The sequence below is a fragment of the Carassius gibelio genome, chromosome A11, assembly GCF_023724105.1.
Source record: "Carassius gibelio isolate Cgi1373 ecotype wild population from Czech Republic chromosome A11, carGib1.2-hapl.c, whole genome shotgun sequence".
NCBI lineage: Eukaryota > Metazoa > Chordata > Actinopteri > Cypriniformes > Cyprinidae > Carassius > Carassius gibelio.
The window spans coordinates 9,548,708-9,564,788 of NC_068381.1; the positions used below are offsets into that span (position 1 = coordinate 9,548,708).

At 37.1% G+C, this 16,081-nt stretch overlaps 1 protein-coding gene across 1 annotated transcript; it reads left to right on the forward strand.

Annotated features, from left to right (window-relative positions):
• The first annotated feature begins 10 nt into the window (after positions 1–10).
• LOC128022264 (cas scaffolding protein family member 4) lies at positions 11–14,385 on the forward strand. The gene is made up of 7 exons (XM_052609634.1): positions 11–332; positions 8,380–8,778; positions 10,094–10,165; positions 10,742–10,828; positions 10,983–12,239; positions 12,864–12,947; positions 13,052–14,385. Exons 1-7 carry the CDS (start codon positions 327–329, stop codon positions 13,463–13,465), a joined length of 2,319 nt encoding a protein of 772 aa, XP_052465594.1. The 5' UTR covers positions 11–326; the 3' UTR covers positions 13,466–14,385.
• The last annotated feature ends 1,696 nt before the right edge of the window (positions 14,386–16,081 follow it).

Sequence of the window (16,081 nt, forward strand, 5' to 3'; positions counted from 1 at the left end):
AGGTGTGGTAGCAGTTGTTTCAAGGGGATTCGGATTGGCTGATATGCATGAGAGCAAGACACATGTCATGAGTGAATGCTGCACTCCCCGCCCCTTATTGTGAAGTGTCTGGACTGGTTAATTTGGGCAATGTGTGTGTGAGTGTGTGTGAGAGACAACAACAAGAAGACCGGAGAACATAGAAGAATAGCAGACCGTCATAAAAACCGAATCACAGACAGATTCACAGATGCTGTTGGACAAGATTGGCTCTGTCTGTCAATTCTACATGGACTTTTGAATTGGATTTATGAACTGATTTATCATAGGATTCATATCTCAGAGAGATGGAGGTCAGTATTTTTCACTATTAACTTTAGAAACAAAATAGCACTTCTTTAGGTGCGTCTTCAGACCATTTTGACCCTGAACGAACTAGAAATATTAAATTATTTCTCAGAGGAACCTACCAACCTCTGCTGTCAGTGTTTCAAACAAGAACTGTTTTCTGTACAATAGATATTTTTTGCTTGCCCACATCAAACTTCTGGGATTATACTGTTCTGTCCTCACTGCCCTCACTGCCCTGAGCCTCGTATATACCCCCTAATTTTGCAGAAGGTGCTGTGTAACGTGACACTGCTAACCCTGAGAGTGAAAGGAAGAGAATGGCACTTTATGGCTGTTATTAACATGCTCTCTTCTTTTGAAACTAGGGTTGAGTAGGGCTGGAGAGGTTACAGGTTTGAGGGGGGATAAGCTCTTTTGCTATTCCTGAAGAAAGTCCCATGTTTCCTATGGATATCTGATGCTGTTAGTGTTGAACTGCTGATCTTTATTTGACATTTCCAACCATGGCTGCAGTTTGTACCTTCATATGTGTAGCCTGTTTGCTCATAATTGCAAAGCCAATCAGATCAGATATAGCACATGACATTTGAGTAAATATTTATCTATTTGCCTGTGTGATTCGTTGAGAATATTGAGCGAGTTTGATGTTAGCCGTATTTATTTTATTATAATTCTTAATCCAGGTCGGTTCAGTTTACTGGACTGGACAGGAAGTTAACAGGAATTAATTTAAGGTTAGAATGTAATGTAAGGCCGACGATCAGAAAAGCTGATGTCCAAATGCGTGATCTACTGTACTGACTGACTCCTGATCTGGGTTTACGTATCAAAGTTTTATGTGCACTTCTTTTATGTGCGCTTTCTACTGACATAATGGAAAAATAATTGGTCACTTTGCATTAAAGTGACCAGTGTTTTTACATTATCACATTATTAAGTACAAACTAATTGCAGTCTTTAAAATACAATACCTTTCTATCGTTCTACGCTAATTCTACTAACATAGTTTTTTTTTTTTTTTAAAGAAGTCTCTTATGCACTGTGTTTATTTGATCAAAGTTCAGTAAAAAAATAAAATAATTGTGAAATATTCAAACTTAAAACACTTTAAATTTATTTTAAAATGTAATTTTTTTTCTGAGAGCAAAACTGAATTTTCAGCATCATAACTCCATTCTTCAGTTTCACATGATCCTTTAGAAATCATTCTGATTTGCTGCTAACAAAACATTTCTTATTGATATCAATGTTGAAAATAGTTGTGCAGCTTAATAGTTTTGTTGAAAACATAATTCATCTGGATTCAAGTTTCTTTGATGAATCTTTTTAACTTGAATGTCTTTACTGTCAATTTAGATCAATTGAATGAGTCTTCTCAGCATAAAAATATTAATTTAAAAAAATTACCCTAAAAGTGAATGTTAGCATTTATTCGCTACTTCCAGGTTTCTTTGTCATCTGACCTTCTGGCCATTTCTGTGATCTTGCAAGTATTTTAATCATCTGCCGTGTGACACGACAGATATTATTGCAAAATCTCTCCCACAGACCGGCCTGATTCCTTCCACACTTCCAACAAGTCGTTAAAAAAGTTGCTTAATCAAATGGTTAATAACTCTAAATTCTCTTTTGAGAACTTCTGTTTTCCATTTCCCTGGACCAAAATTGGTAGCAAAGTCATTCAAAATAGCATTTATTTGAAAGACAGTTCCTCTGCAATAAAAATACCAAGTCAACGTGCTATTTGGTTCCATTTCGTAAGCTGTACTTTAATACATGATACATGCAGAAACATTTTAAAATTCATATTCACATTTGTGTCTAAATTTAATACTAGAACTGGAACAGTGGAAGCTAACAACTTAATGGATTTGGGAAAAAATATCCACAAATATTTGGTGGTTTGAGCTGTATGTTGCCTCAGCTATAGGAAGGTGTCAGAAGGTCGTGATAGTATGTGCATAAAAAAGCAGAAGACATGAAGGGTCAGGAAACCAGCTTCTACATGAAACCAGGAAAAGAGAGAAAAATAAGAAAAAAAATCAGCTCTGCAAAATAGTCCACGAGTCTTTATTTGCAGTATATCAATCATGACTGGCATAATCTGCCGTTTGTCTTTATATTAAATAGTTTAGTCCTTATGTTATGTAGATGTATGACATTTACTGTGATGCATCAATTTCAAGAAGGGGAATTTGTAGCCAGTAATATCTAAACATAGACATTATGTTTAGATATTACTGGCTGCAAGCATAGGTCCCAGGAAGTCATCTCTGAGAAGCGAGAGGTTTGTATATGATATCATTGTTGTGAGACAGGAAATACCAAAGAATTTGGACGGTTTATATATGCATTGGGTGCATATATAAATAACTGTTCGCTGACCTAGTTCTTACCAATGCCATATCATAACCTAAACCGTCCTCTACAGTCAGTTATTTATTTACTTATTTGTTCTTTATGTATTGATTTATTCATTGTTTTGCATTTAAGTTGTATAAATTAACATATTGTAAATGTTTATGAATCTACATTGAGCAATATTATATGTTCATGTATTCCAGAGAACCGTGTACTAACTAATATTAAAGGAATAGTTCCCCCAAAAATGAAAATTACCCCAAAATTTACTCACCCTCAAGCCCTCAAAGTGTTAAGTTATTTGAAGCGAATCAATGTTTTTTTGTAAGAAAAATATCCATTTTTAAAACTTTATAAGCAGTAGTTCTGCTAATTGTCATATGCGAGTTCAGAATAACACCATTCTGGCAGATGACGAAAATTAAGATTTGTAGAGAAAAATGTTCGAGGATTTCAATATAAGCCAAGAGGAGACTGGGTTTCCTTTGCTAAAGTAGGGAAACATTGCTTCCCTTGCTCCTGTAAACAAACATTGATTCGTGCAAGACTTGCATATTCTCACCGGACCCTAATGTCTATTATAACATCCTCCATCATCCGCCGGAACGGTGTTCTATTCTGACTGCCCGTCCAACAGTTAGCGGAAGCTAGAGATTACGGTTTATAAAACCTTTAAATATGGATTTTTCTTTTTTTTTTTTTACAAAAATGCATCGATTTACTACAGGAGGGCTTTATTCACTCCCTGCAAAGTGAACCAGACTTCATGCCGATAGTCAAAACAAAACTACTCCCCAATGCTTGGGACAAGAGTGGGATAAAGTTGTCACTTCTAATCAAGCCTTAAAGGGGTCATGAAATGAGAAACCAAATTTGCCTTGATCTTTTGGAATATAAGAGGTCTTTGTACCATTAAAACGTCCTGCAAGTTTCATAGCTTAAGACGTCCTCCCCATTATAAACGAGCCATTTATTTAATCAAGCTCTAAATACAGCTCGTTCTGGATCCATGGTAAGAAGTGACGTCACGGTGCGAAGTGACGTTCCAACCATTTGCATATGACCGCCTCCAGCACAAGACAACTACGCTCATTTCGGGTCGTTGTCGCGCTGCGCGCCTCACAAGTGTTCAGTCGACGGACAGCGAGTGGGTCTGTGTACAGGAAAATTACAATGCCACGCAGATGTGCTGTTCCTGGCTGTGGACAAACAACATCTTTGAATACGCTGCCGAAAGATCCTGACGTCAGGGAAAAATGGATGCAGTTTATTTGTATAAGAGAATCTTGAAAATATGTCGCCTTTCTAGTAGGCCTACATGTAATAGAAGATTAAAAATGTTGCCTTATCAATGCTGCATCTTCAAATATGGCCTGTGCATGCATTTTTGTCCGCAGTACACCCTATCATTTCATTGAAATTAGGTAAATAATGTTGAACTGTTAGCATATTAAACTATAGAATAATTATGCAACAATAAACCGTTTTCAAGTGTCTCGGGTTACAATTTTTTTATTAATTCAAAATAGTTTCACTTTCCATGTGGACACGGGCTGATCCAGTCTTCGTTGTTGTGGTGATGGTTCATTTTCCTCTGATTCCTCATCTGATTCCGGCTCAAACATATAAGGTTTTATCATTGCAAGAGCCATCGCTTCGAATGCATCACTCGCTACTAAACAGTTACGCTCAATCCGCAAATGTTCCGTCAAATGTCGTTAGCCAATCATAACAGTGGGCGTTAACACTGAACTCTTAAAGGGGAAACAACCCAAAACAGACTGTTTGAATCAAAGGATGAGAAACAGGGTGGGAAAATGTCATAATTCACTACATTTTAAAAGTTTTTTTTTTTTTAACTATAGTAATACTATAATTGCACCTAGGGGACCATAATAATAAAATAAAAAAACCCATGTCATGACCCCTTTAAACTAGGATTCTCTAAGGAATGAGCTGGGAAAAGAAAGTGGAATTTTTCTTAGGTACACAATTTGCATGAAGCACATCTCAGATGGCATACATCGATGCATTCTCATGCACTCACTCAGTGTGGGAAAGTCTAATATATCATCTTTACACAGCAGCTTCCTGTCCCTGTAAAGAGAGATGCTCATTGCCTGAGCCAGTGACCCTGCGTGCAGACTATAAATATTTATGTCAAAGCAGTCCTTTCACTGCGAAAATATTCTTCCTTTGGAAATATGGACACTTTATCTTATCAACAGCTGCTCTGCAGTTATAAATATGTGTGCAATTTTTCAATTAAGAGAACGTTGACTTACTTTCTTTGGAACACAAAAAGTGGAAATTAAAAAAAAGTGTGGTTTCAGTGTAATTTTGCCCATACAGACCCCTTAATGACTTTTCGTTGAATGGACAAAAAGTGAAAATGTGTTACAACTTTCCTTAAAATATCACCATCTGTGTTTTGCAAAAGAAAGTAAGTAATGAAATTTGTAAGGGCATGGGAGTTAATAAAATGAGTTTTCATTTGGGGGTCCACGGATATTGCATTAGAAAGTGCTAAAGATGAAAAGCTCTTACGTCTGTTTGTGCGTCATTCTTTGAATATCAAACCTATTTGTCTCGTTCATAGAATCATCTGCTGAGGAGTGCTGACGCCGGGATTGAGGGGTTAAAGTGAATGGGAAGCTTCACACACTAAATTTTGCAGAAGTGTGAACATTCTTACTGTAAAAGCTTACACTTATGCATCACTTCTGACACTTTACAGCTACATTTGTTCAGACATATGTACTTCTGTAATAATGAATCTTACTATTGAGAAGTTCGGTTAATGTGGGAGGAGCCAAATGTAATAAGTGCAATATACAGTCAGTAAAATCTTTTTTTTTTTGCTAAAGAAACTCAACAGGGAGATCAGGGCCCCCATGCAAAATGCGTTTTCTGATAAACTAAATAAAATAACATGAAATATGAATTTCTACATGTAGAAATAATAAGATAGGTATTAACAAGATCTTGATAAATTGCTACAAATGTAGATAAGCCATGCTATGCATTTACATAATAATATCACAGATTTTATCCCACAAGAGAACAAGATGCGCAGAGAGAGAGAGAGAGAGAGAGAGAGAGAGAGAGAGAGAGAGTGTGAGACATGAAGGAGAGAGACAGCTGCTTCTTGAGAGCTGAGGCCAGCTGTCTGAGTCTGATCTGCACAAGCAGGCGTGTGCTGGAATCCCAGCTGAATTTGACCTCCTTTCTCACTGTACACACGCGCATACTCCAAACGCAAACTTAGAAATGTACACACTCAGCAATCTTCCCTTTTAAGACACGTGTGTGGTTGGACAGATTCATTACAGTCGCAACATTTCAGCACACGGGATCTGAGCACAAAAATCTGCTGGTTAGACTCTTTAGTTGTAGTGAAGAGTGTGAACAATGTTCAAGCCATTTTCAGCGTGGTTGTTTCTGCATATTCAGTAACCACAAAAGGTACCCACAGCATTTTTTTTCTGTACAAACTTCTTTTCTATGCAAATTAGGTGTATTACATTATTGTAGATGATTGTAATTATTATTAAGCCTATATTTGACCAGGAAAGAGCCTGACTGATATAAAAAAAAATCTGTATCCTAGCCAAGAAACCACCAACTGAAATAGTCTTTCACATATAACCACAAAAAATACATATCCTATTATTTTGTATGCTAGCCGAACCACCTCACACAAGGTGGGTGAAACTTGGGTTTGGTGTTCTCGTTTGCAGCCAAGTTCTCATGCACACACAAAGCATGCTGGGACTGGCCATGGCGTGCTTTGCTCTGTATGGATCAGTGTAGGAGGGCCTGCGGTTTGTTGTGGTCAGCGCGCATTAACCAGAGCCCATGCTGCAATCGAGTGGAGGGCTTGCGAGCAGAACAGGTGCTCAGTATGTCTGTCATGTGGGCTGAATAGAGGCTTTGTTGCAGAAGCCATTGCAATTCCATGAGCCATTTAAGGCAGCGTTTGCCTCCGTCTATTATCAGTGGGGAGGAGAGCTTTGAGGAAGGAAGGCTGGTGTGTGGGGGAAGAGGATATGGGGTGGGGGGGAGCTGAACATCAACTACTGAACACACATACACACATGTACATTGCATCGAAGAGGTAGTGATCTCATATTTCTGCAGACAGCTATTCATTTGAGTAGTTGCATTTTGAGGTGTTAGGTGGGTCGTGAGTCAATCAGATTTTTTTTTTTAAAGGAATATTTTGGTAAATGCATATATATATATATATATATAAATATATATATATATATATATATATATATATATATATATATATGAATGCTGCTTGTAGGATGAGGACTGTTGCTGCTGAGGAATTTGTGACACATGGGACGGGGTTTAAAGGGACGTGTGCACATATTAGAAGCGTGTGTGCATGTGTGTGTGGGGTAATGTGTGCTGAGTGAGGGGCTCTCCAGATGTCACCCGCATCAGATCTCTTATTTACTGTCTGATTTGCAGGTGCAGGTGTTTGTGTGTGTCTGAGGGCCTATTTATAAATAACCGTACAGACAAGTGAAGTACCTGAGTATCCAACTCCGGATCTACTGTTGAATTTACGTACGGATGGAGTTCTGCTAAAAATGATTTGAATGGATTCATTGTTATAAATGTTTCCCACTGTTAAGCAGTCTAGACCAGAAACCTGAATGTTGTATTTTTGGGAATCTAAAATACAGACTTTTAAGGAAGTGTGTAGAAGATGTTTCCTTTTATTTCTAAAGAAAATTGTTGCAGGATGTGAAAACCAAGCAGAGAGGAAGGCTGCCCATCCATACATTTGTCTTTGGACATCCACATTCTCAGTTGGCGTACTGAATATTAAGAAAACATACACAAAAATGAATGCATTTAAACACGTTTCTGAACATCGTCTTGGTTATTAAAATTATATTTATACACAATAACACACATATAATCTTGGGGTCAGTACAATTGTTTTTTTTTAGCACAGAGGATGCATTTCTTTAATCAAAGATGTAGTAATTACAGTAATATTGTGAAATATTTTTATGATTTAAAATAACTGTTTACTTATTTAATATATTTTCAAATGTAATTTACTCCCGTGATGCAAAGCTGAATTTTCAGCATCATAATTCCAATCTTCAGAGTCACATGATCCTTCAGAAATCATTCTAATTTGTGTATAGGGTGCTCATTTCTTATTATTTTCAGTATTGAAAACAAATTTTTTTGTGGATGATCTTCTACAACTTGTAACATTTTTAGTGTCCTTTCTGAATAAACATATTATTTTATCCCCAGATTTTGTATATATATATATATACAGAACAAAACCATTTTATCAGACCATATTTCATTATTATACCAATATTGCAATAAGACACAGGAGAAAAGTCTGTTCAGACTACAAAAACAAAACAAAGCCAAATTAAAAACAAGGACAACGTCTCAGTGGATATCTATAGGGAACAAGGTCACAGGCATTCTTTCAGCAGGGCTACGAAGTTGTGCCTAGTTACGCAAAGACCCATTATCCATGTCACACAAACCCATTGTTTGTTCAGGTCCAACTCCAAGACAGCCCTGCCATCTGTGGTGGTCCTTCATTGTGTGTCATTGTAATTACGTGTCTTCTTCTAACCAATAGTTGTCTTATTATGAGACCATTTTCTCACATCTTCTGTCTTCTGTTTCCTTCAGACGCTGTTTGCCAGAGCTCTTTATGACAACACAGCCGAAACTGAAGATGAACTGGCTTTTCGCAAGGGTGACATCGTCACAGTGCTAGAGAAAAACGTGGGGGGGAGCATCGGCTGGTGGAAGTGTTCTCTTCTTGAACGTCAGGGCCTGGCACCAGCGAACCGCCTGGCTCCGCTTTCCCCAGCAGAGGCTGAGAAAATCAGAATGAAATTAGGAACAGAGAAGGACTACTTGGACAATCATCAGAACATCTATCAAACTCCAAAAGCCCCCAGGCCACCAGCGATTCCCATTTATGAAGAAATGAGTACAATATATAAAGTGCCTCTTAAAGCCGTCCCTGCACCAGATAAACACACAGCACAAGAGGATCTAGATGGAACCAGTTCTCCTCGTGACGTAAGTCTCTCACTAGAACAACAGCACATCAGTGGCTACGTTTATATACGCACCCAAATAATCAGTTTATAATCTGACTGAGCTCGATCCACATACATTTTTCGGATTGAGAACTAGTGGTGAACACCTGAAATAATCTGATCAACTTGAAAAAAAATAAGCATGTTAATTCCTGAAACGGATTATTTTCTTAATCAAATTTAAAAAATACCTTACAATGTACCGTTCTGTGATGTGTATGTTAAAATACATTTTAAACGAATATGTTAGGGGTCATATAACAGAACTTTCAGAATCTGCATTCGGATTGGATTCATTCTGACTGATGGAAAGTAAATGCATGTTAACATACCCACCATGTGTCACTTCACTAGTGACTGTTGTTATGAACGAGTCATTGAATTGAATCATTTATCCAATCGACTGTTTCAAAACTCTGATTCATGTGAAACAAACGTGAGTCACTAAATCACTGACTCAACGGATTCTTTCAAAAAAAAAAGACACCGAATGGCATTTGAGCTCCAGCATTTAAAGCGGCAGACAACATATGAACAGTGCTTATAATAAACTATGTTATTGTCCATTGGTGTGGATTCTAAGGTTATTGGGCCTTTACTAATGTGATATTGCTTAATCAGAAAACAGTCAACTAAATATTCCCTTGAATGCCAATAGCCAGTCATTCCAAAATATAAAAGGGAGAACTGAATGTGTAGATGATTTAGTAGACTGTAAGTTGAACAGTGGCTAATAACAAGCAGTGTCTCAGAAACCCCTGCTGGCAAAGAGTTCACAGATGGGGACCAGGGGCCTTTCTCTGTGGGGACAGGTATGTAGCGCAAGGGCTTTATGAGCTTGTTAAAGAGAAGCAAAGACAGAATTCAGACACCATTAACTGCAACCAGAAGATCTATGGCCTATGGCAAGGGACCCCAAAGAAAAGGAGCGAGAGAGCGAGAGAGCGAGAGAGAGAGAGAGAGAGAGAGAGAGAGAGATAGAGAGAGAAGTGTCTGTGCAAGTAACTGTGTAATAGGTGAGGTAGCTGGGTTCACATGTTGCCCATTTCCCCTTCTGTTTCAGAGAGAGATGTTTGCCTTGGCAGCTTATGTGTAGTATGGCTTCAATTAGAAATCTGGGTTAATTGGGCAGGCACACAGTAAAGTTTACAGCACTTTAAAGGATCCTGTCTCGCTTTAAGAAGTGGGCCATGTGTTGTCATCTATATAAAGTATTCACATTTTTGCTTGTTTAGTTACGTTTTTTTTTTTTTTTTTTTTTTTTTAGCCTAGACTTACATTTTTATGCTTTTCAGGCTTCAACTGCCAGACGTGGTATAGAAATATATGATGTCCCAAGCCTGGTGAGAAAACCCTCCTTGTTCACAGTAAGTCCTCTTGTTCGCTAGCCCAGGGTTTCCAGTTGAGGAAGTCTGAAATCTGGGCAGTTATAGAAAACATTTGTACTTTTTATTGACAGAGATTGTTTGGTCAGCATTAAAATACTGCAGAAATAGTACAAACAATTCCATAGATCATTAAAAAAAGAAAAAATATTAAATAAATAATATAGTGAGAAAAAACATTTTTTTCTCACATCAAGTTTATGCACCTAATATTAATGGCGGGTAGATAAAGATGTTGAAATATCTGAAAATAACATAAATATATATGATTTATATCGTTGCAATCAAAAATTAATCATGCAGTAAGGATCGTTTAATTTAGCAAATATTAATAAAATAAATATTTTCTTTACAAAATAACACTTATTGTTTTTTTTTTTGGGGGGGGGGGGGGTCTTTGTCATTGAAATGTTTAAAAACCCGTGCACTTGTCATTTGTGGTTATTCATTCAAATGACTAAGAAGAGTAGAATGTCACCTTAATAAATATTTAGCAAGATAATACTGATCAAAGATAACGTCGTAAATTGTGTAACTTTTGATTTGTGTCTTTTGAAGCCATCTACACTGAAGCCTTTGGAAAGGAAAACATCATTGATGTCAAGCAAAGACTTTGAAAGAAGCGCCACTTTAAACAAGAAAAAAGTAAGTATAGTAACTCCTGTACAGCAACTCGAACAAACACATTAAAACTGTGAAGACATCTTTACTGATATAACTCTCATTCAGTACAAAAGCTGAATCGAATCAATTTGTGAAATGTCTAAGTGAAATTGTGAATTATTTCCTTCTTTTTAAGGTCGCCACCATACCCCCATTGGCTTACCAAGAACCCAATTATGACATCCCAGTGCCCTCCATCAATGACGGTATTCAAAAGCCGCTATGTCGTTATAATACCATGCCAAAACCCTGTAAGTCTGAATGGATTTATGACGTGCCTGTTTTCCCCCAAAAACAAGAAAGTAACTCTTGTTACTATGGCACCATGCCACGCAAAACTATGCCACTTTATGACACTTTGCCTAATCACAGCTGGCCTGAAATGAAGCACGGTCCCATCCAGCCCCTCTATGACATCCCCAAACCGAGCAAAGCAGTGGTGCAGTCTTGTACAGACACTGGGAATTCAACAAATACATGCATTTATGATGTCCCACCTTGCCTTAAACAAACAGAGAGCCCTGCAGTGTTACCCAGAAAGCAAAGCCCTCCTGAGACAGACTCTAAAACGAGCCAGGAATCCATTGAGTACAGGGATAAACCTGGACCCATGCATGACCAACTTGATCGTCGGCCCTCGAGGGGCAGGACAATGTCCAGGCAGCCTATAAAAGGGACGATTAAAAGGGACGATAAAGACCACCAGAGGAGCTCAACCGTGTCCACCTCCTCTACTGCTTCAAGTTCTTCCAGGAGCTCATGTGACTCCTTCGTGCTAAGTTCTCCTGAACCTGAGCCCTTGCGTGAGGTCACACTATCACAGGAAGAAGTCAGCAACAGGTTGCTTGAGCTGCAAGAAGCAGTGTGCCAATCCGTGCCCAAGCTTATGCTGTTCGTCAGCAGCCAATGGAGAACCAAAGAGCATCTGAGTCCACACCTCCATCAGATCCGCATGGCCACCGAAGATGTGACGGACTCTGTCACCTGTTTCTTGAACTTCGCTTTGGATGTCAGAGGTAATGCACAGCGGCTGACAGACTTTAACCTGCAGACCAGGTTGCTGAAGCAGCTCACTATCGTTGAAGACTCAGGCTTGATCCTTCAGGAGGCTGCAAGGACTCTGCGAGATGTGGACTGGCCGCTGGATACGCTAGCTCAGGATGCCAGCCAGTCTCAGACACCTGACCACCTGGAGCGCTTTGTTATGGTGGCTCGAACCATACCAGAGGATGTGAAGAGGCTGGTATCCATCCTGAATGCAAACGGAAAGCTTCTTTTCAGAGTGCTGGCTAAGGAACCAGATGTAGTGGAAAATATAGACACGTCTGAAAGGAGCAAAAGTGAACCAATGGTAGACTCCGGAATAGATGAAAGTGACTATGTACAACTTCAGGTAGGCAAAACCACACCTTCAGCTGGATAAGAGCATAATTATTTTCATGCTATGGCCTTTAAATGATAAATGGTTGATTATTAAATGTTAAGTATTAAATTTATACTATAAAATAAATTCAATATTAAATCGTGATAAATGTACAAAAGTAAAAAAAAAAAAGTAATCATTGTAAATGTTATGAGACATTATAATGTACAGTATGAAAATGGATATTAATTTTAATATTTGCTAAAGACTTATATGTAATAGTAAAATGAAATTATTAATTTGATTTGTATTAATGACAGCGAAGTTAATGTTTTTAACTTTTAAAGCATTTATTTGATCTATTAACAGTAAAAATTCATATTGTGAAATATTATTACAATTTAAAATATAATTTATTCTTGTGATGGCAAATCTACATTTTCACTTGCCATTTCATCCAATTTTCAGTGTCACATAATTCCTCGGAAATAATTCTAATTTACTGATTTGCTGCTCAGGAAACATTTTGTCATATTGACATTTGAAAAATAAATCTTTTATATCATTATAAATGTCTTTTCTGTCACTTTTAATCAACGTGATGTTCTCTTGCTTAAGTATATTCAGTATTAATTCTTTACTGCTTTTTAACAGACCAAGACAGAGTTTGACAAACAACTAAAACCAGCAAAAAGCAGTCTTAAATCAAAGAGAAATGGCGATACCTTGAAAAAACAGGTAAAAACTTGTGACCCTCCCAGTACAGCTCACAGTATTGTGTTCAAAACGTGAACTGATTTCAACTTTCTAAACCAATGTATTAATTAATGTGTCTTCAAAAGGTTTCCAAATCACAATCAGTTAACCCCTGCACTCCAGTCCAGACCTCCAGGAAGCCTTCCATCTCTGACCACTGCCGGCTGTATTTTGGAGCTATTCAGAAGGCCATCAGTGTGTTTATAAGTAGCCTGAATGATGGCCAGCCACCTGAAAAGTTCATCTCCCACAGCAAGCTGGTCATTATGGTGGGCCAAAGACTCGTGAACACTTTGTGTAGTGAAGCTAAAAATCATGAAGCCAGCCAGGAAATGTTGTCTGTGAGCAATCAGCTGTGTGCCCATCTCAAGCAACTGGCCATGATGACCAAGAAGGCAGCTTTGAACTTCCCCAACAAACTGGCTCTCCAGGAGGTGCAGGACATTGCCAAAGAGTTGGCTCAAAGGGCACAACAATTCAGACTGTCATTGGACGTCTGAGCTGCAGTTTTGCCATCTGTTTGCCCAGTGTATCGTGTGGGAGTGGACTGGTGAAGACAATGTAGAATATGTGAAATATCTCAATTTGTGTGATTTGTATGTGAGTCTAAACCAGCCACTGTTAAAACAAGCTTCACTGAATAAAATGTCCAACTTGTTAGTCTGGATGAGGAGGCAGTGTTAAAGGTAGCAAAGGCACACCTTATAATTATAACTTCAAATAATGGCATTGATGTGTTTACATGCACAACAATATGCTGATGCAAAAATAAAAGTATTTGTACAAATATCTGTAAAGGTGTTTACATATAAATATTAAAAACGTGTTGCAGTCAGGTCTTGCTTTTATCATTTAAAAATGTTACCTGATAAAAGAACATTGTTGTTGGGTTTTAAGCAATATCATTTTATGATCGTGCATGTAAACACATAAAGAAAACACAGAAAACATACTAGTTGCTGTTTAGATGTTAAAGTGACAGTTATTAAAAATGAATGTTAAGTTTTGGGTACACTATTCTTTTTAAAAACCGTAATAGAGGAAGTCTTAAACATGATCTGTGCATCTATTAGTCTTATTCTTTTTTTGTGTACTCACTCTGCCAAACCTCAGACTTCAAATGACTTAAGCAAAAATTGCACTTTTAATAATGCCTGACACTGTATACAGATTTTTTGGTTATAATAAGTAGACAAAATGCAGGTAGATGACTAAAGTATGTGTCTCTTTTTTGTATAATAATTAAAAATTCAGTGTTTGAGCAAAATGTAAATAATTCCTCAATACAATTAATGTTACTTTTTTGTATAATTTGTCAATTTTCTAGTTTTCAGTATTTAGTCTTTTCACCCCTCCCCCCACACGCATATAATTATGACAATATTTCTTCTTGACACAAATAAAATGTTACTTATCAACATTTTCTGACTGTTTAATATTGACTTTAATAGCTGTCGTATGTGATCGCATTATTTAAAGGGATAGAAACTCACTTTCTTCTGTGGAACATAGAAGTTTTTTTAAAGATGTTGGTACCCAAACTGTTTTGGTCACTGCTGTGGCAATTTTCAATACAGTTATAGGACAACATTATTTTGAATATTTATTTTCTTGTGAGAAAAGGTGACAGTCATCCAAGTTGACTGCAGAGTGCGACCAAGAGGAAACACCCAAACTCCGCATTTATACCTGCATCAAATGAGTTCATTCTTCATGTTGGCAATTACTAGCACGCCCGTCTTCCTTTACTTTCTTGAGTTGAGAAACTTGAATGCGGGTGTTACAATCTCCAACCATTTCACTGATCATTGCAGATCTTTTCCTAAGATCACAACAGCACATTTGCTGGTCCTTATTGATGGAGTGAATCAAAACCCTGGCACTGATATTTGATAGAGCTGCTATTAATAATGGCGCAATGAATTTCAAATGTAGCCAGTTCAACTTTTGTTTTCTCCTTGCTTTACAAACTGGATTCATTTATCATCAGTAAAATTTTCCAGGACAATAAACACTTCAGCCCCTTTTACCTAGAAAACTCTCAACCCACTTTGTTCATGTTAGCAATAACAAGAAAATATGTAATACTTCTGGCACAACACATTACAAAATCAGTCCAATGAATTTCATCATGCTGAAATGTTAAAACAGAAATTTAGAATTCATAGATAAATGTAATGTAATGTGCCTTCCTTCCCATTTCTTTGCCAAAGAATTCTACATAGTCTGTAATATGTGTGTATTATCAATAACCTTCACTATGCCAAATCCAGCACAGATTTAAACTAATAAGTGAGTCAAGCTCCCACTTATGTTAATTAACTTAATTTTCCTTCCCTAAGATGTACAATATAGGCTGAACTGGTATCTATTTAATGAAATTCAGAATGTTAATTTTAACAGAAGAAGTCTTTAGGAGAAGTCTCAAGTGAAAACTTCACATTTTCCTGCATCAGTCTGCCTCCATGACAACTCAGAAGTGTCAACTTCCTCTTTTATGAGGGGGAGAAGGCTCATTAGTGACTTCCTCTTCTCTCTGCAATCTTAACCTTCTCCACATTTTATAAGTCTCATCTGCTGAACAGCAGTTCTTCATTCTGTTTTAATAATTTAATAAGCGTATCTTCTTTGCAGAAAAAAGAAAGCAGTTACATTTTTGCAAAAATGCAGAAAATAGCAGTATCCTCACTACTTAGGCTACTTCATATAGAATAGTAAAAAAGTATTGGTCTTTCCCGTTTACTTTAAACTAACATTTCTGCATTTCAAGCATGATTTAAGTTAACATAAACCAAAGTAAAATCATAGAATCTCTGAAATAGATCAACTTTTCATGCGGTCTCCCAGGGATATGGGATATAAATTCTAGACAATTCTAGACCATAAATTCTAGTCTTCAGATACACTGTATATTTAAACACCTGCAGTAAATAACTTTTTCTGTTATCATATATATTTATTTATTTGTTTAAAAAAAATAAGTAAAAAAAATTCAGGGTAATCAACACTGGTCTATTGATCTTATTCAACTGTTTAAACATCTCTTTCTTGATCTTTAGTTTCAAAAATGTTTCTAATTGATCACCTTAAATACAAGTTCCTTTGATTCAATTTTC

What these genes read in the sequence shown, in the direction of transcription:
- LOC128022264 (XM_052609634.1), top strand. An exon ending in GAAAACCCTCCTTGTTCACA is followed by an intron (nt 10,166 to 10,741) that starts GTAAGTCCTCTT and finishes TGTCTTTTGAAG; the next exon opens with CCATCTACACTGAAGCCTTT. An exon ending in GCGATACCTTGAAAAAACAG is followed by an intron (nt 12,948 to 13,051) that starts GTAAAAACTTGT and finishes TGTCTTCAAAAG; the next exon opens with GTTTCCAAATCACAATCAGT.